Raw genomic sequence first — 24,775 nt, forward strand, 5'->3', positions numbered from 1 at the left:
CACCTTTAGCCACCCTTGTGCAGTTTACCTGACTGCTACAAAGGCCCTTCACAAAGCTTTTGTCTTTTCAGGTTATTTAATTGTTGTATATGGAGAGAAAACACCTTTACATTTCTATACATGTTAAACATGGCTGTTGCTGAAGGAAATGCTCCAGTGCTGAATACAGAGGATAACGAAATAGCTTTAACTACGTTATGAAAAAATGTCTTCTCTCAATTAAATAGATTAAATTAAATTAGATCAACTTTATCAATCCCATAGGGAAATGCAAATTAAATACAGCAGCAGAAACATAAAACACAAGAATACTAACTCATAGAACAGATAATACAGCTAATCAGTCAATCAATAAACTTTAACGAGTACATAAGGTGAAAGCATTTAATTGCCTGATAGCAGTGGGCAGAAAAGAGCCTTAGTGGCGTTTCTTCGCGTGGTGGAATGAGTCTGTGGCTAAAAGTGCTCCAGGAGAGCGCCTCCTGGAGGGAATGCAAGAGATTTTTCATGATGGTATCCAATTTTGCCACCATCCTCTTTTCCTTAGCAGCTTCCAGCATGCCCAGGAGTTTCCCCGATGATAGAGCCGGCTTTACTGATTAGTTTATTCATGCATATGCTTCTTTTGAGCTCTGGTTGCTTTCCCAAACGTCTGCAGTGTAGAACAACACACTGGCTACCCTGGACTGGTAGAATATTTCCAGAATATTTCCAGCAGCTTGTTGCACACATCACAAGACCCGAGTCTCCTTACAGTCCAGTCAGCTCTGGCCCTTCTTGTAGAATGCCACTGTTTTATCAGACCAGCTCAATGTGTTGTTTATGTGAACCCCTAGCTACTTGTAGCTCAGCACCACTTCCACATCATGTCCCCTTATTATTTTTTATTTTTTAGAAATCATTTTATGCTTAATTTAAGAATTAATAGTTAAATCAAGTTAGTACGTAGCAGCTTTTGTTGTGATCAAAGTACATGCATTGACAAATTCTGTATTTTGGTAAGTGCTAGTTCTTATTTATTCCTGAAATATGACTAAGTTTTCATTTTGTTATTAAGAAATTTAGGGACTAGTAAAAATAACTTTTATTTAATAAAATCAAGTAGGTTGTTCATGAAATGGCTTATCAATTTTGTATTAGGCTTTCAAAACACAGGTATTATAATAGCACAAGCAGCAAATATGCTTTTGTTAATAAATTTACTTTAAAAATAATCACCTTTGGCAAAACAGCATCAAACGTACAGGAGGGGAAATACCATGGGTTCACATATTAATGTGGTCTTCTGGAGGATTTAGAGGAAAAGAATGACAATGTTTCACTGACCAGTGGAGATCCCATTCCACCACTTAAAAGAATGAGGAATGGAGCATAATATGACACTTTTTTTTTTCTATTTAATAATTTATGGCTGCCAAAACAATGGAGAAACTTTTATGAAGAAATAAATTGCTACAGTTTTTTTTCTAACATTTTCTCATAATAGTTAAGCATATTCAGTGCAAATATTATAAATTCATTGGATTCAGAACATATTCAGACCCTTCACTTTCTGTACACTTTATTGTGTTGTTGATTTGATTTTAAATGAATACATTTGCCATTTTTGCCCATCAATCTTCACTCAGTAATCCATAATGACAAAGTGAAAATGTGTTCTCAAATTTAAAATCAAAAACTGAAATCTCTCATTCATATCAGTTTTCAGACCCTGTGCTGTGGCACTCCAGATTCTGGTCAGGCACCCCCTGTTTGCTTTACTTCTCCTTAAGATGTGTCTACAACTTCAGAGGAGTCCACCTGAGGCAAACTGAATTGATTTGACACCATTTAAAAAGGCACACATCTGTGTATATGAGGGTCCACAATTCACACTGCATGTCAAGACACAAAACAAACTATGAAATCTTAGCAGCTTTCTGTAGACCTCTGTCATGAAATTGTGGTGAGGAATAGGGCAAAGGTAAAAAAACATTTCTAAAGGTTTGATTGTTACCAGGAGCACAGTGGTCTCAATAATTGTGAAATAGAAGATGTTTGGAACCACCAGGACTATTCTTAGGCCAGGGATATACTTAATGTTATACATCACGTGAGCTTCAGGACACTGCTGTTACACAAGCAGTGTACTGTCTATACTTGTGCACACACAAGTAAAACTGGAGGATTCCACAAGGTGGCGGTGTGAGAAATCATCATCCAGTTCTGCTGTGTTGTAAGTTAAGAGAAGAACAATTTGTTGCATTCTGATGCTGTTGTAAAGGTGCAAAAATAAAAAAGACAGCAACAGCAACACAGAAGCTGGTATGTGAGACCTTTAAATATATCACATTATTACGATGGGGAATATGCAACGCTTCTATTGCCTATGTGAGAAATGGATGAAGAAAAGCACCATGAAAGCATTCGTTTGTCAACATTTAAATCTGATGATTTGCTTCAGCACATCAAACTATTCATCAAACATCAAAGCACACACATTGATCCTGTTTGAGCTGCAAGCCTTCTGTCACATGTTGATAGTAAACAATGATGCCGACATCATGAATCAAAACTTGAACACACGCGCCTTTTCTGACCATGTGCTCAGAGGACATGTCAAAAGAAAGCTGAGAACGTATGACAGCCATGATGCTTGCACGTAAGCATTCTCATTGTGAAGTATAAACCATCCCTAAGAGTTGGCTGCCCTACCAAACTAAGGGCCTTGGTCATAGGAGGTGACCAAGAACCCAGTGGTCAATCAAACAGAGCTTCAGAAGTCTTCTGCTGTGATGGGAAAACCTGTCGGAAGGCCGACCATCTCAGCAGTACTCCATCAATCAGGTATTAATGGCAGAATAACTAACTACTGCTTTAAGTTCACCAATCGGCATTTAAAAGACTCTGAGAACATGAGGAAAAAGGTTATCTGGTCTGTTGAGACAAAAATTTAACTCTTTGGGCAGAACTCCAAGAACAATCTGTGACAAAGACCAGGCACTATTCATCAGCAGCTTAACACAAAAAAATATGGAGAAGCTTAATGGTGGTCGCATCATTCTATACATGGGTGCTTCTCAACAGTAGGGACAGAGAGACTGCTCAGAAATAAGAGGAGGATGAATGCTGCCAAATACAGAGAGGTCCTTCAAGAAATCCTGCTAAAAGTGCATGTACATTCATTTCAAAATCCCATGTCAAAGCATTGGTCTAGTGGAGTCGTTTCAGTTGCTGTTCTCTTTACCAAGCATTGGCAATGAGCTTTTTTTCTGTTCTCAGGCATACTTCAGATTGCCCACTATTTTGCAACTTTATGTTTATTTCAGAAGCTATCTGTCTAGTAAGAACATATTACCTAGAGACTGATGTTATTGTAACCGTTGTAGTTTATGTCACTCTCTTGGTCAGGAAGCAAAAATTATTTAGCCTGCCTGAAAGCTTTCCAAACTCAAGAATGTCATTCTCTTGCTTCTGGAATGCTGTAATCCCTGCTGTTTAGCTTGTTCCGAGTCCTTAGCCTGCAGTCTCACTTGAACTTGACAACTGAGTGGATGTTACCGACACACAATCACAGATCATTGGCATTGGTCCCTCCTCGTCACATTTATGTTTAACACCACATTATATGTAATGGCTCCAAATCCTCTCATAATTTGTGCATCTGACAAATCAGTTTTATTAGAACATTTTACAATGCCTCATGAGTGCTTCTAATTGTGTGTTCTTCCTTTACTTGCCATAACCAGAAAGTACAAACGGCAAACAGGTAGGAAATGGGGCTTGCAAAAGATGTTAGATGATGGCGATGAAAAGATGGTGAGTTAAAAATCTGAAAGTCATAAACTTAAAAGATGAGGTGATCTTAATACAAAATCACGTAAAATAAGTGTTAGTGGTACTGAGACAGCAATTCACACTGCCACCACTGTCAACTCACGCCACGCAGAAAGCACTGGGGCCCTGGTGCACCCATCTACAATCCGGAGAAGTCTTATCAGAAGTGGTCTCCTTGGAATCAAAAAGCCATTCCTTCAAGGTGGAAAGAAAGTTGAACGACTCACCTGCAGTATACAGTACATGCAAATACAAGAACTGAGGTGTAGAAAAATGATAGCAGGTGCCCTGGACTGATAAGTGAAAATTAGAAATTTCAAACAGAAAGTAGTTTGTCGACTTCAAATCTGGTGAACTGGACATGAGTGAATGTCTGTGAAGAACTGTGTAAATTCCCTGCAAATTTGGTGCTCCATTTTCACAAACAGGGTTTTTGATGTGATCAAAATTGATGCCCCTCTCACTGCTGAGAAGTACTAGCAGATGCTTATCCATTATGCAGTACCATGAGGGAAGTATCTGATTGGTCCTAACTTCATTCTGCCTCATGAACATGTCTACAAAACACACAGCTAAAATCGTAAAAAAAAAAAAATAATCTGCAAAAAAATGGAATATAGAATCCTGCAACAGATAGTATGGCCAGCATTGATCTCATCATCATCAAGTCAGTCTGGGATTACAAGTAAGATGGCCAGAGTCTGCGGTGGAACTGTGGCAAGTCCTCCAGGAGGTTTGGAACAGCCACATGAGGCCCTCCATACATACTGCATGACTATGGACTGAAGAGGAGGCAAAGGGTGGTCGTACCAAATATTGAGTTTGTTTTTTTCAGTTCAGTGCACTTTCTAGGAAGTTTATTGAGTCATTCAATTATTTTTAAATACATTACCTCTTTGATTCATTTGTTCACGAGTGCCTAAGTCCTTTGCACAGTTCACACCACATGGTTTGCGTGAGACAAAATACTGAAGATGGTGCTTAAGTCCCACTCATCTGTCTATACCACCCCATGACATGTAAACCTTAACAAAAGGAATGTTACATGGCATAGGATTGTGTGTCCAGAAACAATTTGTGAATTTATTCGGGCTTCTGTGCACTGAATTTCTTGTCATAAGTCTCTTAACTCATTTGGTCTCAAGATTATGTCACAATCCTAGCAGCATCAAAGATTTGTCACAAAGTTGACCATTGTCCAGAGGCCATTAGCAGTTTTAAGTCCTTTTTTATTTTTTATTTCCCCTTGGGATTAATAAAGTATCTATCTATCTACTTTAGGATTGCTTTTTTTATCATGTTTTTGTAAGTTTGTTCCATGACTATGCTACACATTAACTGCTGTTCCTAAAGCTTAGAGTGCCGGCAATATTCTGTGTATCACACTTCGACTTATGTCAGTATCAAGTGATATTCTTCACTGTATTTTAATTAGTTTTTATTCATTGTGATATTTTGGACACACATTTAAGCATTACTTACAGTATTTGTTTAACTCGTATTTCTTTTATGCACTTTGAAATGCAGAGCACTGAGTTGTTATCTGTGAATCCCCTCAAAAATAGATCATCAGCAGTGACGGAATCCTTCTATAAATACTCGGAGATGAAGGCTGCTTTTAAATCCTAGTGCTCTAGTCTTGTTTTCTCTGTCAGTAGTCTGCAGAAAAGCAACAACACCTCACGCCTTGATACCAGATTTACTGGTAATGGCATATTGCATTCCCTATGACAGGACTGTGCTGTGAACAAATAAAATTTTTTTAAATTATAAAATCTATTATTGCTTGTTTTCAGTCATTTTATTGTCATTAATAGAGATTTTTCTTAAGCAAAAATGATCTGCAGTAATTTCCAGAGCATAACATAATGCTTTATTAAAAATGAAAGTAAACTATTGTAAAACATCCATATTTGCGCAGGTTTGTCATCATATTTAAATAAAAAAATAATGTGTGTGATGGCTGTGCATTTCGTTCAAAAGCAACTGTACTATAGCATTTTTTTAAGATTGTTGCTTCATTTTTTTGTTGTTTTTATATACCCAATCAGCACTATGAAACTTATCTTACCATTGTTGCTTTTAATTTAGCTTTAGTCTTTACATTAAAGTCATTACAGTCACTGAGAAAATTAGTAGGTACACTTGTTCACCTGCTTATCTGTGCAATTATCTAATCAGCCAATCATGTGGCACCAGCTCAATGCATAAAATCCTGCAGATACAGGTTAGGATCCTCAGGTAATGTGCACATCAAACACTACATTGGGGGGAAATGCTATCTCAGTGATTTTGACCATGGCATGGCTGGTTTGAGTATGCAGTTGAGATCTGCACACACAACAGTCTCCAGAGTGTACTTAGAATGATGAGAAAGACAAAACAACATCCAGTGAGCAGCAGTTCTGCAGACAGAAACAGGCTGTTGAAGGAGAGAGGTTAGTGGAGAATGGCCAGACTAGTTTGAGCTGACTCAAAGGCTACAGTAACTCAAATAACCACTCCAAAGAACTGTGATGAGCAGAGAAGTGTCTTGGAATGTACAACACATCAAACCTTGAGGTGAATGGACCACAACAGCTGAAGACCACATTGGATTCCACTCCTATCAGCCGACAACAGAAGGCTGAGGCTGCAGTGGGCACAGGTTCACCAAAAGTGGACAGTTGGAGTTCTGGAAATACGTATCCTGTTCTGATGAATCTCGTTATCTGCTGAGGGTCAGAATTTGGCGCCAACAACATAAAAAAAATGCACCAGACCTGCTTTGTGTCAACAGTCCAGCCTGGCAGTGGTAATAGTATAATGTGTGGGGAATTTTTTCTTGGCACACATTTGGGCCCATTAATACTAATCAATCATCCCTTGAATGCCATAGCCTATTTCTCTATTGCTGCTGATTATATGCATCCCTTCATGGCCACAATTTATCCATCTTCTAATAGCTACTTCCAGCATGATAATGCACCATGTCACAAAGCAAAAGTCATCTCAAACTGGTTTCATGATCATGACACTGAGTTCAGTGTCCCTAGTCACCGGATCTGAATTCAGTCGAGCTCCTTAAGGATGCGGTAGAACATGAGGTTGACACCATGAATGTGCAGCTGACACATCTGCAGAAATTGTATGGTGCAATCATGTCAATATACACCACAGTCTCAAAGGAATGTCTCCAACATCTGGTGGAATCCATGCCATGAAGAATTGAGGCTGTTTTGAGCGCATAAGTAGGCCCTGCCCAGTATTAGTATAGGGTTCTTAAGAATTTGCTCAGTGACTGTTTATTTTAGTTTTGTCTGTACAATTACTGTTTGTACCTGTTCCAATTTCCTGTTTACAAAGAGCTGGAGCCTATTTCAACAGCAGTGGGTGCAAGGCAGGAACTGAAATTAACACATGGCAGCTCACTCATTTATGTAGGGTGAGTTTAGAAGAAAATAGAAGTTATCAGACCCTGACCAAGCTGGGGTCTGACCTAGGGCTGAGAGGAAGCACTGCTGTCCACTGCATTGCTGTGCCAACCTATTTTAGAGTGTGTCACATTTTATTGAAACCAAAATATAAATGATAAAAAGTGGAGTTGTTTTTAGTTTATAAAATCTAATCTATATTTTAGGCACATATTTATATTCACTTCATTACCTTTTTGAAATTTTTAGGCAGTGGTGCAGAGTTTACAGATCTAAAGCAGTTAATTCAAAGACACAGGTTGGTTCCCTGCTATTGTACTGGGCATTTCATTTTGCCCACGTTGCTACCTAATAACAGAACGTCAAGTTCAATTCATTTTAGTTTATTTTTGTATAGTGGTCTTCACTGAGTGCAGGTGCAGAGTGCTGTGACAAGCTCACAGGCAAATACAAACTTGACAAATGACATGACTACACAAGAAGACACGGAATTGTTTTAACAGACAAGAAGCAAAGTGCTTTGAAACTGATCATGGAGCACAGCAATATCCGTCTGTTGCCATTGTTGTCAGCTATCATCATCAAGTAAATATTATGGGTATGTTTACACACCTGTCAAGCTGGTCTAGTGTGTGTCTGTGTGTTCACCCTGCCATGCCCTGGGCACCTTCTACCTACCTGGCACCCAGTGTTTGCTACGATAGGCTGCAGCTTCTCTGCGACCCTGTGCAGGGTAAAGCGAGTTTAGAAAATGGATGGATAGATGTATGCACACCAACTGAATTCTCGTTTTGTTTTAGAATTAGGATAAAAAAAAATTTTAAATTATTTATTTTCCACCAAAAACTGAACTTTTAGTTTTTCCCTTAATGTGTAATTAATTCTGTTTCGATGTCATTCTCGACCTTGGGAATTGCTACTCATTGCATTTCTCATTTGAGCTTTACTCTTGAGTTTATATTTACTATAATATGAAATCAATGGTGCTATGTTATATAAAGTTTAAACGTTTTCTTATAATTTGATTTTCATATTGGATCCACTAGTCAAGTATTTATTAAGCAACACCTCAATAACAGTACATCATTTGTAGTCTAAGCCATTATTGCATCTGACACGTAGTTTAATAAACTATTGAGCTGAACATTACTCAATTTGGGAGGTTTTTAATGTCCCTAAGACATGAAATACATGTAAGAAAAGTGTTTGCTCTTCAGATTGGCTGCTTTATTATTGCATTTCCAGTTAAATCACATATATACTGCCATATGGAATATGTATTTGTTGACTGCAGCTTTTAATCTACTGAATAGATTTTTATAAAAGTAAATGACATGCATACAATTTTCCATTCCCTGATGTGGTAGGGGGGGACCCAACAGACCCAAGATAAGACCAAAGAGGCAAGAAGTAAGCAAAGAATATACATTTAGTAACAAAGAAACAATAGGGATGAATGAGTGCAGAGAGAATACACAATACCAAAACAAAATGAAGCAAAAAAAAACAAACAAGCATAAAGTTTTAGGGCAACTGCATGTAAGCCCCATATAATTGCAAAGAAAACCCAAGGTATAAACATTATATACAAAAAAAATAAACGTCTTCACTGACACCAGTCTGAGTAGTGACTGCCACAAAATGGCAAATCTTCCAGTGATAAGGACTTTAGGCAGGAAGGGGCGCGTCTAGGTGGTCGGACACCAGAAGTGACGTCAAGGGTGGTAAAGCTGTTAATCTTCTGGTGGGTAGAGGGAGGAAGAGAAAAGGTTTTCATTAATAGCGCCATTCTGTATGCCAGTGGCATCACATGAGTCCTTAAACTGTGCCCAATACACATACACGTGACAGTACACACTCACACACCCACACTTATATATATATATACTAGCGACTGGGAGCCCAATCGAATCGGGCTACAAATTCAACGTTTTGAAATCCATACTTTCTCTGCAAAGAATTATTTGTTTTGTTAAGTCCTTGAAATGATTGTGTTATCATGGCACTGATTTGTGGTTAAAATAGACCTTTTCGGCCACCTCAAGGCATGGGCTGCTCGATTTCTTTCAACCCGTGCTGCATTTGCGGCTGCTCGAGCTTCTTCAGTCACTTGTGCACGGTTGGCACGATGTCTGTCAGCGTTAGTAGCAGTCTATAGCGCATGTTCTTCATCTGTCCTTTGTGTCCGATTTGCACGATTTCTTTCAGCATTAGTAGCATTTGTAGCTGTACGCTGCTCATCCGTTTGTTGTGCTCGTTGTGTACGTGTGGTCGCATTAGCAAGTCTACGTTCCGCGTCAGTCATGTGACTTCGTTTCCTATGCATCCTTCCCACGGCTGCTGCTCTTGTGGCTGCTCAAGGTATTTGCTGCAAACACCATACATACGGATAGTATCAAATTATATATAAGGATTTTATTGTGTTTATATATTCTATTCTAAGTGTTATTTGTCTTTTTATCTTAATTGTATTATATTGTAAATGTGAATAGCACTCCAAGCTTGTCAAAGATAATGTAGCATGTAATATAAACTGAATTCTTTTTATCTAGCTTAGGTTAAACACACAGCTATGGAATGTCTAAGAGGCTTCTCTTCTTGGTTCTGTTTAGTCTTTTAAGCTGTCTCCATTTTAGAGGTTTGTGTGAAACTGCTAAGTGCTGTCGATGTTGTACACTGAATAATGTCTGTGCTGACAGCTGTTGATATGCAGACCTGAAGAGCCTGTGCCTCTATATATCATATGAGAGCCAGCCTTGGACCCCATTATTGTTTAAGTAGTAGACGGCCCTGGTGCTGTTAATGAATGTAATGTAATGTATTTTGGTGTCTGCATGCACCCAAGCTAATGAAAATCCTTCTTTTTTTACTTTATGTACTTGTTTGTCCTTCATCTTATGAATCAGTAAGTTACATTTTAATGTGCTATACTTGCACACTCAGAAGTACTCGGAGGACATGACATGCCATTAAACTGTAGACATTTATTTATTCAGCAGCAATGTGCTACCCCAATAGCAGTTTTATAAAGGACATGTATTTCTTCCTGAGTGAACAAATTTTTGAGGAATTGCTAACTTGGTTCCTCTAGTAGATTTAACTTTAGCTGTGATTATAGGAAAAAGAAATCACTGCAGCTCCCCTAAGATAGTGGCTTTATAATAATAAGGACCTCACTGTCCCATGCTGCATCTCTGCTAACAGAGTTTTCAGGTTTTTCCTGGCAAGATCCTAGCAGTTGCCTTTTCAGGAATTAATGAGCTTGTCCAAGTGTCAATCATCTCTTGAGCTGTGATTGAACTTAAGATGACAAGATCACTCCAGGCAGAGATGAGTTTAGCTCACTGGTCTCTAAATCTGTAGGCATTGCCTGCTGACTGGCCTTACGAATAGAATAACATTCCTGCTCAATTTGTTTCCTTTATCCACTGAGATTTGAGAATGTTATTTTTTTATAGCCTCTATGCTTTTTATTTTTTTTTATCTTATTCCTAATTGTGTTGACAAAGCAAAATTGTACGATGAAAGGCATCAAGCAGCATAACTTCATTTTTCACTTCTCACAGCTAGCCTCCTTTGTTCACTTTATAAGTCATGCGTTTGAATGCGGCTTGAACATCTCAATGGGTGCTTATAAGCTCATCTGTCAGGTGACCTTTAGAGCGCCCTGGCATACAACCATGTAGGATACAACTAACGGAAACCTCTGTTTATTATATGATGTTCAATTGCATCAACTCTTTCACAATCCTTGTAGCAAAGGGATATGGTATGGTGCTGTTTACCAGCTGTCAGATTTTTAATCCATCTCATTTCAGAAGTATAATTTACAAAGCAAAGATAATAATCTTTATCATTTCTTTCAGATATACCCCAGAAGAGAAAGGGAGAGAGTTGATGAAGATAGTGTGCATTCATATTATTTTTAAAGGTCATTCAGCTTGTCAGTGCTAAACATTTGCTCTCTACTATGCACTTGTCTTACAGATTACAATTTAGACATCTTATTTGAACTTGCCCTGGCATTCTGCTGTCGACCTGTCTGTGCCTGAGCACATCACGTATTACCGCAGAGGACAGTGTTCAGAACATACTGTTAGGAAATGTATTAAGGTCCCACAGTGCAGGATGAGACTTATGCACAGCTCACTCCTGATTTTTACTTATTTGCTTCAGATCAGATCTTACAGATGGAGACAAATGAATAGAACAAAAGAGGAAAGCTTTAAGAGGCAGGAAAGCATTGAAGTGGAACTCACCAAAACCCTAAAATTAAACGAACACCAATAGTTAAACTTAGATCAAGTGAAAAACAACACATAGCAGATTTACTTGTCATATTTTATTCAATAAAAAGTAAACCAATATGCATCCATGTCATCTGAGAGTCAAGCCGTCTGTAAAACACAACAGAAAAGCAACTGAGCATCAAGAAGCAAACTAAATAAAGCCAAAGTCACCACGTAGCCCTGAGCAAACAGAAATTGGTGAATTGATCACTTCTCAAATTTAATAAAAAGGTGTCACTGTGTGTCTCATAAAGTATTTTTGGGTCCTCAGTTTCTTTGGTATGCATATTCCCCCTTTGTCTATTAACAGTAAATTGGTAAATTTCCTTTAAGTACAGCTCACTTGTTTTTCCTAATTCAACTTTTCATGTTTTTGTCAGCTCCTAAAACAGAATAATCATGTTCTTCTAACTTTTAATAGTGGAAAGTACTCTTTCATGTTGAAAAAATTGTCACGTGAAACAATGAAGTCATTTTCATATAAATCGCCAGAGATGAGTAGACAACTGGTCTTGTTTTGAGCTGAAATCCCAGGAGTCATTGTGGCAGTTAGGAAGCATGCATGTCACAGTTCACGCCTCTGCTCTGATTCTTGTACTATTTATTGTAAAAGCAATCCCATCATTACTTGTGCCAGTTAATAGTGGCTACCTGCTCAGATGCTGGTGCCTTTTGCCTTTCCTTGACCCTCAGTATGCAGAAGAGAGACGCTATAATGGCGCCCACAAGCTTGCAGCCGCATATCCAGGTGGGAGGTTGCTCTTCCATGAAGTTCTGCAGCATTGTGGCTGCATATGTGCGGTTGATTAGTATGCTTCATATACAGATTTTTCAGGGCAGCACTTAAGATGCGTTCACGTACACAAATTTACAAGGAGATTGTAACTTTAATGGGTAATTTGTATAGAGATGTGCAAACAGCAGGTTTTATCAATTTTTTTGTTGTACGCATTTTTTTTTTTTTTTTGTGTGTGTACATATTTTCATGCTTGAGCTCATGCAAGGTTTTATAAATGAGGCCCAAGGACCAAACTTGAGTATCTGCTTTAGACTTTAGTGAGCCAGGCTGACCAATTTGTAAGTAATGATAGCACAATTTGAAAACATTAGCTCTTTCTTAATTCATAAAATGTGTAAATTCAATGTTTAGTATGAGATTGTGACTTGCAAAACAGCACACATGAAAGAGGATGAAAACAACAACGAGTATTTCAATGCATTATGCTGCTCTTTTTTTTCTGGTTGCCAGGGAGATACAGCTCCGAGAGCGATGTGTGGAGTTACGGCATTCTTCTTTGGGAGACCTTCAGTTTAGGCATGTGTCCATATCCTGGAATGACAAACCAGCAAGCCAGAGAACAGGTTGAGAAAGGTAAGTGTGCATGGGTGTATGTTTAAATAAATGCAATCAGTTGAAGCCATATATTTAGTAAGTAATCGTGGAAAGAAACCCTGGTGTCAAATACACTGACCCAGTAAAATAAAGAAAACAACAGCCAGTCGTTTCTAGGATTTCATGAAACAGGGCCTGGAATTCCTTACAGTTTTGAGGGAACAGGAACCCTGCTGCCACTCCCATTGCATCTATGACTTAGTCACCTTACCCTCCTCCCATCCGAGTTGTCAAGCTGCTGTGTCTGTCTCTGAGCTCAACTGAAGTATGACAGGGAGTATCCATTTTAAACACAACTGTGGGTCACTTTCACTGTTAGTACCACTCTACAGGGTGGTCCAGATCTAAGATAATCTGGATGACTTTGATTTATGCAGGGACAATTCCAATTCAGCGCGAAGACGATTCTTCATGTCGTCACTTCACACACTTCTCGATGGTCCGGGATTTTGTGGGTGATATTCTATGTAATAAACTTAATAAGTTATAGCGTAATGAAAATTGCATAATTAGATCTGGACCACCCTATATAAAGCTCTGAGTGGACCTCTGACAGCCTCTACGATTCCTGAACTCTGAGAACCTGACAGTGTGTTCAATAAAGGACTCAAAGCCATTGGCTACCAGTCCTTGTTCATAGACACCAGAGCCCCAATAGCTTCCCCTTTACCTCCCAAGATTCATCCAGTGTGTCTGCTATTGGTGTGTTCTTTAAGTCGTAAATTATGACCATAAACTGTAAATCTCTGGTAATAAAAATGCACTCTTAGACCCTCAAATTTATGCCATCACTTTGAACTGAGTATTTTATTTATTGGAGTAAAATAATACAACTAATGGTAATTTGGTTAACACTTTAATCTTTGGAATTAATTTATAAATGCCCATTCCTCAATTTTAAAGCCGCTGAATCGAGATCACAGGGAGCTGTACCATCTCCCATCAGTTTTAAGTTTGAGGAAGATACCATGCTTGGACAGAGTTGCCAGTTCATTTCATGACGCACACACACACAAGATGTAGCCAATTAGACTATCAAGTATATCATTGGCATGTAAGAGAAAACAGGCTACCAGGAGAAACTCCAACAAAGATTTAGAGAAGATATACAAATCCGAACCTGGCTCTTTAGAGCCATTAGGCAGAAGTGTTATTTATGACAAAACAGTATCGCCTTTAAATAGATGTTAAAGCAAAATAGTAACTGCCGATTATGAGAAGATGATGAATACTGTAGCCATTTCATATTGTTTTCATTTTAATGAAGTAGGGTTGGTCCTAGCATTTCTTCTAATTGCATGTCATTAATCACTCCAAATAGCTTGAAAGTTGAGGGTCTGTATATAGCGGCCAGATTGTGGTAAAAAAACAGGAGCATATGAGCTCACAAACCATGTGCCCCTTGGAGGTGGATGGCACTGTAAGGCCAGTTGAGTTTTTTTTCCATACTTTCCTACATATTTCTGTTTTTTGTAACATTATGTGACGCTGCCTTTTCTTCTGAGCTTTCAATGGTGTAGATTCAATTGCAGGGTGTCTAGCCTAATGAAGAAACCTTCTTGTAACAAAGTCACTTCTAATGAGCATGCCAATATGTTTAACTCTTTGAGGGCTGAATATTTTTCCATAAAGCACAGTTTTATTAAAAGCACATAACCCAATGGTTTCACACAGAAATCAACATAAAACGTCTGTTTCTGCATGTCGTGGCCACCAGTTCATCAGGAATGAGCAGCAGGTTGGCTTCCAGGTTGTCTTTGTGGGGCTGGTACAGCAACAGATATAAACAGTCGCAATGCATTGTATTCTGGTTTGTACCTCTTGTCATTATAAGTGGCAGTCCTCATAGGTAAACTTTACCTTAGGCACGTCAGCTACTGAAACATTTCAATACCACTGTTAGCTGGAGACCGATCAGCTAGTGCTGGTACCTCATACATTTTTTCAATCACTTGTTTCAAAATCGGTCTGACAGGGCCAAACTATTTACCATGAGAAACTCAATACAGTGTGGCTTTTAGAAAGAGCTTGGCACTCTCCAACAATGCAGACATGAAGTCAAAGAAGAACAAACAAATATTAGAAAGGACTGGACAGTAGACTTCAACAGCAGAAGGTAAACAGGCTTTGAAATGTATGAAGAAAGGAAGTCCCCAGGCTCTGATAGCCTTTCTGTAGAACTCTCCTGTTTTTGGAAATATTATCTAACTTTCTTTTCCTAATGTTGAATGACTTGGCTCTTTATTTCACAGCTTTGAAGTCTGAAGTAATTTGGGGTATAATTTGTTGAATGATCATAATCCTTTATTCAAACGTTTAGCTGTCATATATACTAATTCTGACATCTCCTGGCCCTTCCCAGTTTACAGAGTTGTCATTAAAGGATGTGCATTTGTCCCAGATCTTTTTAATCTTTCAGTTGAGACTCTTGTCATTTCTGTCTGTATATCGAATATATTTACACCTATTAGATATCCTGCTCATTGTTGGTAATACCTTATCAGAACTCCCTCACACCCTTAATTTGTGTAATTTTTGCAAAGCTGAATTGGATTATAAAAATAATTGCACTCCTTAAATGACTTTAGTTAGCAGACTACAGTTTGTCCACCCATCCTCTTGAAGTAACTTGGTGTAGATATTTCTCATCTTGATTCAGGACATTGTGACCTCTAATTACCAGTGTGTTTTAAAGAACATTAAGGATTTTTTTTCTTCCTGGTCTCATCTACCTTTATTTTTCTATTGTTGTTTGACCATCATTAAAAGCTTTTCACTCTAATTCCACTCTAACCTGTGACAGATTGGCCAGCAGTTGAGGGGCATTAGTACCAGATTGATATCAATATCTTGAGGTATTTATTAATCAGGCAATCTAGAGCTATAATACCCCTCCTGATAATACTTCGTCTTGCCTGTCTGTTAAACTGTAAGTAAAGTGTCCTAATTTTGTTCCCCTTATTGTCAGATTAAAAGAATACTCAACCCAAAAACAATATGTTTTCTGTTACTTACTCCATGTAGTTTTTAGTGATGGCCAGATGTGGGTAGTAACGAGTTACATTTACTTGAGTAACTTTTTAAAAAATTGTACTTCTACAAGTAGTTTTACTGCACCATACTTTTTACTTTTACTTGAGTACATTTGTGAAGAAGAAACGCTACTCTTACTCCACTACATTGGGCAACACACGACTTTTTTCCATTTACACATTTATATACGCTATATTTTAGTCGGAGAGAAGTCGCCAGTGGATCTACTGAATGATTGTTTCACCAATCAGACGTAGCAACAATAATCACATGACTCCGTTTCACTAATCAGACGTAGCAACAATAATCACATGACTCCGTTTCACTAATCAGACGTAGCCATGCAGTCACATGACCACACATAAACTTCCTGCGTCTGCAGCCTGTGAGAGACTTTTTAGTCATGCGGGGCTCCTGTTCACTGCTAAACGGTCACAGCTTCACTGCAGGAATCTTGAGAGCCAACTCCTGCTGAAGCTTAAACATCACTTCACTGAGTGAAGAACAAGCACATTTTCACGAAACATGCACAGACACAGACAGTCATAGTAAAGTGAGACTTCTTGTACGTGCACAAGCTGCCTTGTTCTAATGTTATTTTCTATCAGCTGTGCTATTTGGAGGGCAAGTGAATATGCAGTATTATACTGTCAGTGTACAGGATATCTTGTCACTGTAAGTAGTTTGCACTGTTCAAACATACATGTTACCTACTGTAGATATTGGCTTCAAAAGCTTTGTTGTGAAAAACTGAGATTTGGAACTTTGTGTTATTTGTGCATCTTTATTTTGTAAAGATGTTATTTATTTTTATTCATTTTTTTTATTTTGTTATTTGGAAATAGCAGAATTTGCACATTATTTTAGATTTGTGTCTGTCTTTTACATTTCAAAAAAATAAATAATTTATTGTGATCATACAGTTACTCAGTACTTGAGTAGTCTTTTCACCAAAAACTTTTTTACTCTTACTTGAGTAATTTTTTGGATGACTACTTTTTTTACTTCTACTTGAGTAATATTATTTTGAAGTAACGCTACTCTTACTTGAGTACAATTTTTGGCTACTCTGCCCACCTCTGGTGATGACCAAGAAAACATTTTAACCACATTTTCATAAAGAATGAGAGAAATAAAGTTTATGGTGTTATCCAGTCATGTGCTTAAAACGTTCATTTCATGCTAAAATATTGACAGTTATTACTGGAAAAAACAGCAAACAATGAAAACAAGAAAACACATTACCATAATACTGTGTTTTTGAATTAAACACCCGCATGTCTCCCACATTTATTGGAATGTGGATATATGTGGATTATGTAACATGATTAACATAAGAATTTTTTTTCTTTTTTCCTTGGACAATTTTCAGCACAAGTTGCCTTTGGGTTTTATTATATCATAATTTTTTTTTTCTCATTCTGCATGAAAACATAACATAAAAATTTTAATCAACCATCACTACAAACTAAATGGGGTAAGTAAAATATAAAAGTCAATTTTGACCATAGGACTGGATAACATACATGTGGATCATACCATTATCTTTTTTTTCTCATTCTGCATGAAAACACGAGATTAAAATGCTTTCTTGGCCATCACTGCAAACTCCATGGTGAAAGTAACATAGAAAATAAGGGAAAGCCTGCACCATGACAGGGCGAACCCTAGACACACTGGAAGCTGTGGCAAAACTGGATGTCAGCATGAAAATTTCCCTCCATCCATTGGAACACTTTTAGCCACAGGCTTATTCTGCCACAATGTGCTAAGAAGCACCTCTGCGGGGTCTTTTTCTGCCAACTTCTATCCTGCAATTCAATGCTTCCTCCTTATATACTCATAAGTTCATTTTGAAATACCTGCATAATATTTATTTATTTATTTGCTTAATTTATTGAAAGGCATTATTATTTGTCTTGTAAGACTTTATCCCTGTATTTTATGTCCCTGCTGTTGTATGCATCTGAATTTTCCTATTATTGTGTGTCAGGTAAATAACTCTATGCATGGCAACAAAAGATTAACAGGAGTCCGGAGACAAGTCCAGTTGACAACTGCTTTATTTCAAACATAATCATCAATATATATGACAACAGTCTGATGCAATAAAATAATAGTCTGATGCAATCTAATTAATTAATATTGGATAGATGTATTACCTTTATATGGATATGCTCAACACAAAGGTCTGGTATGCAGCTGGAATGAACAACTCTTTTATTACCAAATGATGGCCCTTTTTAAAACAGGCAAAATAACAAAGAAGTCCTACCCAACACCAATGCGATTGATAAACTTTATGTATTCTGATCTAAAGAACGTATGGGCTGCTACCTGAAATGGCAGTCTCACACCTCATTCTTTCACAGTGAACCCTGTCAGCCTCTTCGTACCTTGGGTGTGTCCACTCCTTGTGAACACTTTAACACTACAGTAGAATTACCAGAGCCTATGAGAAAACTCGAAAATCCGGCCCACCTTAAATCCGTTCAGACTTCTCCCTCAGCGTCTTTTGTCCTGTAGATGTGCTGATTAAGACAAGCAGCAAGCAGCCGGCTATTCCATCCCCCCACCCACTGCCACAGTTCAATTTGCAAAGAAGTGCTCAGTGTTTATCTTCGAGTGAAGTGCTGGAGCTTTATTGGGTAAAAAAGTACATCGTCATTTTGAATATATACATTTCATGTGTGTTCAGCATCATCAACAATCTCTGTAAAAACGTTGTTAACCCAGAAAACCTTTCATGTATTACTAATAATTGACAAAATGTAGACATGAAATGTATAATGTGTGAAACCTGAAATACAAATATGAAATAAACACTTTCACAAAAGGTACAAGTATAACAAAACAAGTACACTTTTATTCAAGAATTTAACCGAAGTAAAAAGAAAGCAGGTTACGGTAGGCGCTTGATATGACAGCTTGCTTGGTGCATTGCTAAGAACTGCTGCCTTTCAATCAAGAGGTCGCAGTTTCGATATCAGCTGCTTCCCAAATTGACCATTTTGAGTAGTGAGCTACTCGTATTGTTTATCTGTAAATTTATAGTACTTGTCGATTTTTTTTTTCAGTTTTATTCTCTCAAGTTCAATCATCCACACAACCTCCCCCTCATGTGACACATTTTTCAGATAAAGACGTGGTAGGTACAAACTTGTTTTGTTATACCCTCTCTTTATTTGAAAACTGTGTCAGATCTTGTTCATGAACGAGACAGGGAAAACTGTGGACGTGGGTTTGAGTGTTGTGCGTGACTGAGAATGACTGTGGATGTGAATTGTTTTTATTCAGTTTTATTCTTGAGTGTTCCTGCTCACTCTGAATTATTATGTGCCTTCTAAACCATGCTGTCAAAGCCGCTGTGACAAAAAAAGAGAGACTTATATAGATATATATGACATTCGGAATAATTCATTTTATGACTTGTATTGTACATTTCGGAAAACGTTGTTACACTAATGCAACATTATATTCATTTGCATACCTTCATGCGGTTGTAGTCATGACATGACTGCATTTGTTTTTTTTTTTCCGATCTTGGACAGTGTCCACATGTTGCTGCGTATTGGTATCTCTTTTCAACTCCAGGAGATGCAGAGCACAGAATAGTACAGACAGGTCAGTTCCGCGCTATATGCAATCATCAGATTCAAATGTCAACAATTCCCACACACACACCTAAGGACCGTCCTACTTACATTTACGACATGTGTATAAGGTGTGAAGCCTGAAGTCCAAATATCAATACCACTGTGCCACCAAAGCGCTCATAGTAAATGCGTGTCAATGTCGCATCCTAACGCGGATTGTTTTTCTGCAGTTATATTCTTGAATAGAAGCGCACTTGTTCTGTTATATTTGTACCTTTTGTGAAAGTGTTTATTTGATATTTGGAGGTCAGGTTTCACACATTATACACTTCATGTCTACATTTTGTCAATTATTACTAAAACATGAAAAACGTTTCTGTTTTAACGATGTGTTTACATAGATCGTTGTAGACACGGAACACACATGAAATGCAAGTGTTCCAAATAACGATATAGTATTTATAAAAGGTGTAATTTTGCTTGACTTCTCACTCTATACAACTCCAAGCAACTGACACACAGGTAGACAGGCTTGAGCTGAGAAAACTGTGTGGGGTGGGGGATGTGACAGCAGGCTGCTGGCTGTTTGCTGCTTATCCACACATTTAAAGGACAAAAGACGCTGGCGGAGAGGTGAGAAGCGATTTAAGGTGGGACGGATCTACGAGTTTTTTTTGTAGGCTTTGGTAATTCTAGTGTTAATTACTCCAGCCTTTGGTCGCTCCAGTCACTGAGCTCCAGGTTTCTTGTATCTTCATCTTGTTTTAGTACTGGAGAGTCGCTGTCTGTCTAATTGTGTTCATTAATTTCATTCTATGACTTGAACTTTCCTGTCCTCCCATATTTTAGGTTACAGGATGACCTGCCCTCAAAAGTGCCCAGAGGAAATCTACAAAGTAATGCAGAGGTGCTGGGAGTACAAGCCCGAAAACCGCCCCAAGTTTGCTGACATCCAAAAAGAACTGTCATTAATAAAAAAAAAATAGCAAGATGGTAAAAACCATCCAGAGACTTCCTTATTCTTTTGTTTTTGTACTTTGGAAGAAGGTAATATCGTGAACACTATCCTAATGAATCGATATGTTAAATGTTTGTATTACAGTAGCATATTTTTGTGTGTAAAACCTTTGACGTTTAACCTGCACTGAACGGCACTGCCGAGGAGAACATAGGACGCCGCCAGAGACCCCAAGATCAGCGGAAACCTCAAGAGTTTCTTCTCTTTTACAATACTGAGATAGAGAACCTCATTATGGTAACACGCAAACACACACACAATAAATCCCATGTGCTTGTGTAGCACTGGACCAAAAAGCCAAAAGTATCTGCCTAGAACTTTGGCGTAGTAAGCATAAGCATCAGCCGACCCTACCAAGGAGTCCTGCTTCACTCGTCAGGGTGTGTTTGTCATTTTTCAGAATGTTCATTATGTAGATCATCATCACTCTGTCCTCCTGCCCAGCCTCTGTACGCAGTGCTGCTGCATCTACATTTAGTGATGTTTATACTTTGGTGTTTTTGTATTTTTTTAACTGGTTGCACTGTTTTGTTTTGTTTTGTTTTTGTCATTTAGATTTGTAAATTCAAACGTTTCATACAAAGCCGAATACCGTTGTATAATCCTGGCCTATTTTAAAGTGTTCTTTTGTTTATTCGTTGTTTCCGAAAATCGCAGCTACAAGTCTCTTCATATGGTGCGTGGTTTCATTGTCTTGCAAGCTGTCAAGCGATTGACTTCTTGTATGGACTTTAGGAATTGAATGTGTTGATATTTGTTTACGACGTAGGGGCTTGTTGCGTATCATGATTATTTCCAGTGTGAACATCAGGCTATAATCCACTTCTTAAACCCTTTGGACAGTTCATATTATTGAGTATGAGCTCCTCATGTGTAATAACAAACTGTGCTATGTAATGAACATCCATCTCTAAACTTAATGTATTTAACGTTATACTTTCACACATCTGTTGTTGTGTTTTCTCAATACTGACACTATGCAAGGACCGAATTTGTACTTTGGTAATACATAAACCATATGCAATCTGTATGTTGTAAAGTTGAGTACAGTTTTCCACACGTTTTTATAGCATGTGGCATTTTCTTAATTTTGTAAACAGGTGGTTGGGGGGGTTCATTTATTTTCCATTTTGTAAAAGATTTCTTATCAGAAGGCCTTAACTGATGATGATGACAAGTATATTATGTTAATATATGGATTAAAGTGAGTACTGTAAGATTTGGAATACAAATCAGTCCTCCTCTCTTTGGTGCAGCTTTTGACACGCTGTTAGTATAAACCTGTTTGCCAAGAACATGACTGACAGAATTCATTCCAGTCCTTAACTCCCAGCGGTAACACGAGAACTAAAATCCGAGCACGGTTCTTGATGTGCTTGAATAAAGAGCTCTTTTGCTTATGTTTTATACACTTACACTTGGATATTTTGTATATATAGGAATGTACATACAGTTTTTATACTTTTTTTTTGCATTATGGGACTATTTTGAATTCGTCAGTTTAATTAAAAAAGGAGAAGTGGCCATTTTGATTTAGTTGCTATGGGATTTAATTTCTCCCTAACATTGCATTTACTTGTAATCCAGAGCAGCTGCAGGAAATTATTCAATTATGGCAAACAACAGGAAGCCTGATTTACTGGGTTATTTTTTTTTTGTGCTACGCATTAAATTAAAGAAAAAAATGCAATTAAATTGCAAGTGTAAAATGTCATATTTTCACTGTCAGCCCATAAATTAAGCATTGTGCTTTTATATTTCTGCCCAGGGATAAACCCACAAAATATTCTCCTAACGCGCAGCAGACTTTGTCATTAAAGACGCATCCTACTGACTTGAGCACTTGATGCAAAACCAAATCCTGGAAAACACCACGGCTCACGTTCTTCACTTGTTCAGCCTGAAACCTCCATGAGAGGCGCCTCCCGGGGCGAGAGCGCATTTCTTTGTGACACCTCTCATTATTTCTTTTCTTGTAAATCTTAAGTGCTGCATTCCCTCCTGCTTCTTTACACACAACTTCTCTTTCCACATGCTTTGCTTTGACAGTTCTTCTCACTTCACTTTGTTGTTGTCAAAAATATAATTTACCTCTTTTGAAACACAAACCTATTATTATTCTTGTTCCTGTCAATTTTCCAATCAGTGCTTGTGTTCTTTCGTCATTCTGTACACAATTCGGTGCAGGACGTTTTTCATATGCAGCACGCCAAAGACATTTTACTTGCATTCATCAAGTGAAATGAATTATTAAGGAGGTTATCGTTTGCATGTGAAAAAAGGCAATGTTCTGAACCAAAACACTTCATGTTATACCTGTTAATGAGGCCGCATCTCACAGTTTCACATACGCCGTTATAGGAGGTTAACTGACGAGAAGCGAGCTGTAGATTGTCAGCTGTGCTCACTTTCCTGTACTGTACAGACCTGCACACATCACCAGCCGATTTGGAAAGCGCATGGCTATTTGTGCTAAAATATTCCTCTGATAGTGCCAAAAACCAGAACTCTGCATATTTGTAAGCGATTTTAAGTCCAGAACATTTGCTTTTATTCTGTATTTAAAACAACCTCTGTATAGATCATCCATTCTTAAAGGCTTTAGGTAACCAGCACCATGCGTCTCTATCTTGTAAATTCCTTAACAGAATTCATACACTTTTAATTTATTTGTACTAGTTTTGTTTTAATTGTTTTTGTTTTTACACAAAACCAACCACCCAAAGCAACATTGTATTGAGTATTGATGTCTTTGTAATGAACCAGTCACAATGCTGTTACTGTATGGTTCTTTATCCTGTAATCCTCCAATAAAAACACATATTTATATCCTTTGGTGACTTTCAGGATCCTCACTTGCTCATTGGCTACAGTGAATTAAAGACAAATTTGTAAATGTGAATGTTGTTTCAGTTTTCTCAACAGAGATGTGTACTCTGAGATTCTTCCACAAGGTTCATTAAACTGGAAACACAACTGATCATCAGGTAAGCTGACCAATTAATTTTTTTTTTGTGCCATCCAGGGAAGTTTGTTGTGGTGCTGCCGAGTGCTGAACATGCAACTTGGTTAAACGTGCAAGTAAGAATTTCACTGTACTTTTGTGCATGTGACAGTACAGCTGCTACTGAAATGGAACTTGTATTTTTGAGAAAGAGATCTGTGCTTGTGACAGAGCTGCTGTGCTGGAAAGATGGTAATATTCATTCACTCATTTTTCAGTCTCACCCTTTGCCTTACAGGTTTGCTCGTAGCCCAGGCATACAAGAGCAGCTTTGCGCACAAAAATGGTTGGCATGCGTTTTCTCCTCAAGGTGCACTCAAAAGTGTTTAAACCAGATCAGTTTGGGAATGCAGTTAGAAGAAACATGGATGTAAGATTCATTTACTAGTGTGAAAAGGACACGATATAGCGCCCGACCCGGCACACTCTGACACAGAGGCACGTGTAAAATTCAAGCACACTTTTATTTTTCTTCATCTGGAGGGAACGTCTTCCCCGTGAACCCCCAGCCACAACACAGTCCCAAAAGCACTTAATACACACAACACAATCCTTCCTCTGGCACCACCACTCCTCCCAGGCAACCTTGTCCTCTTCCTCCCAATTCTCCTGCTTCTGATTGCACTTCCTGGCGGGGTTGTAGAGTTGTCCAGGCCAGCTCAGGGACCCATGCGGCACCCCCTGGCGGCCACCCCAGATCCCAACAGGGCTGTGGACAACTCCATCTCCCATGGCGCCTTATGGGAATCTGAGGCATCATCATCAGCTAGGGAGGCTGCCACCAAGTATCCCAGGGGAGGTATTGAGCAGTCCATGATTGCTCCCCCGAACATGTGTAGAAGGGGCATCCCAGCCGCCCGCCACACTAGTTATTTGTAAATGTTTGCCCTAAATATTAGTTCATAGTATATGGGGGTGGGCTCTTATAACGCCCACAAGTAGATCTGAATTGGTATTGTCACAAACTCCACAAAGGGCCATAGCAAGGTTTGAGGCATCCACCCGTATATTAATTTCCTGGCTGCAAAAGTTGCAAAAATAATTGACAGCACTGATGTGCACAAACTGTAGTCCAAAACAGAACTGAGAGAGTATGGGAATGGTGGAGGCTTTTAAAGGTCCGGATAGGAAGTGACGTCAAAGGGCCTGGGACCAGAAGGGTCTTCAACCATAGGCTCGAGCCCAGATGTGACATCAAGGGGGCCGGAAGAGG

The 24,775-nt window shown here is 38.4% G+C and overlaps 1 protein-coding gene across 1 annotated transcript in view; it reads left to right on the plus strand.

Moving 5' to 3' along the window:
* The window catches only part of fer (fer (fps/fes related) tyrosine kinase), a 357,459-nt gene extending 334,067 nt beyond the window's left edge, over positions 1–23,392 (plus strand). Inside the window, exons 18-19 of the mRNA XM_039759412.1 lie at positions 12,768–12,890; positions 20,390–23,392. Coding sequence (XP_039615346.1) covers positions 12,768–12,890; positions 20,390–20,526 — 260 coding nt within the window. The 3' untranslated portion in view covers positions 20,527–23,392. The remainder of the gene's footprint in view (positions 1–12,767; positions 12,891–20,389) is intronic.
* Positions 23,393–24,775: the final 1,383 nt, after the last annotated feature.

The sequence above is a fragment of the Polypterus senegalus genome, chromosome 7 (genome assembly GCF_016835505.1).
Source record: "Polypterus senegalus isolate Bchr_013 chromosome 7, ASM1683550v1, whole genome shotgun sequence".
Taxonomy (NCBI): Eukaryota; Metazoa; Chordata; class Cladistia; order Polypteriformes; family Polypteridae; genus Polypterus; species Polypterus senegalus.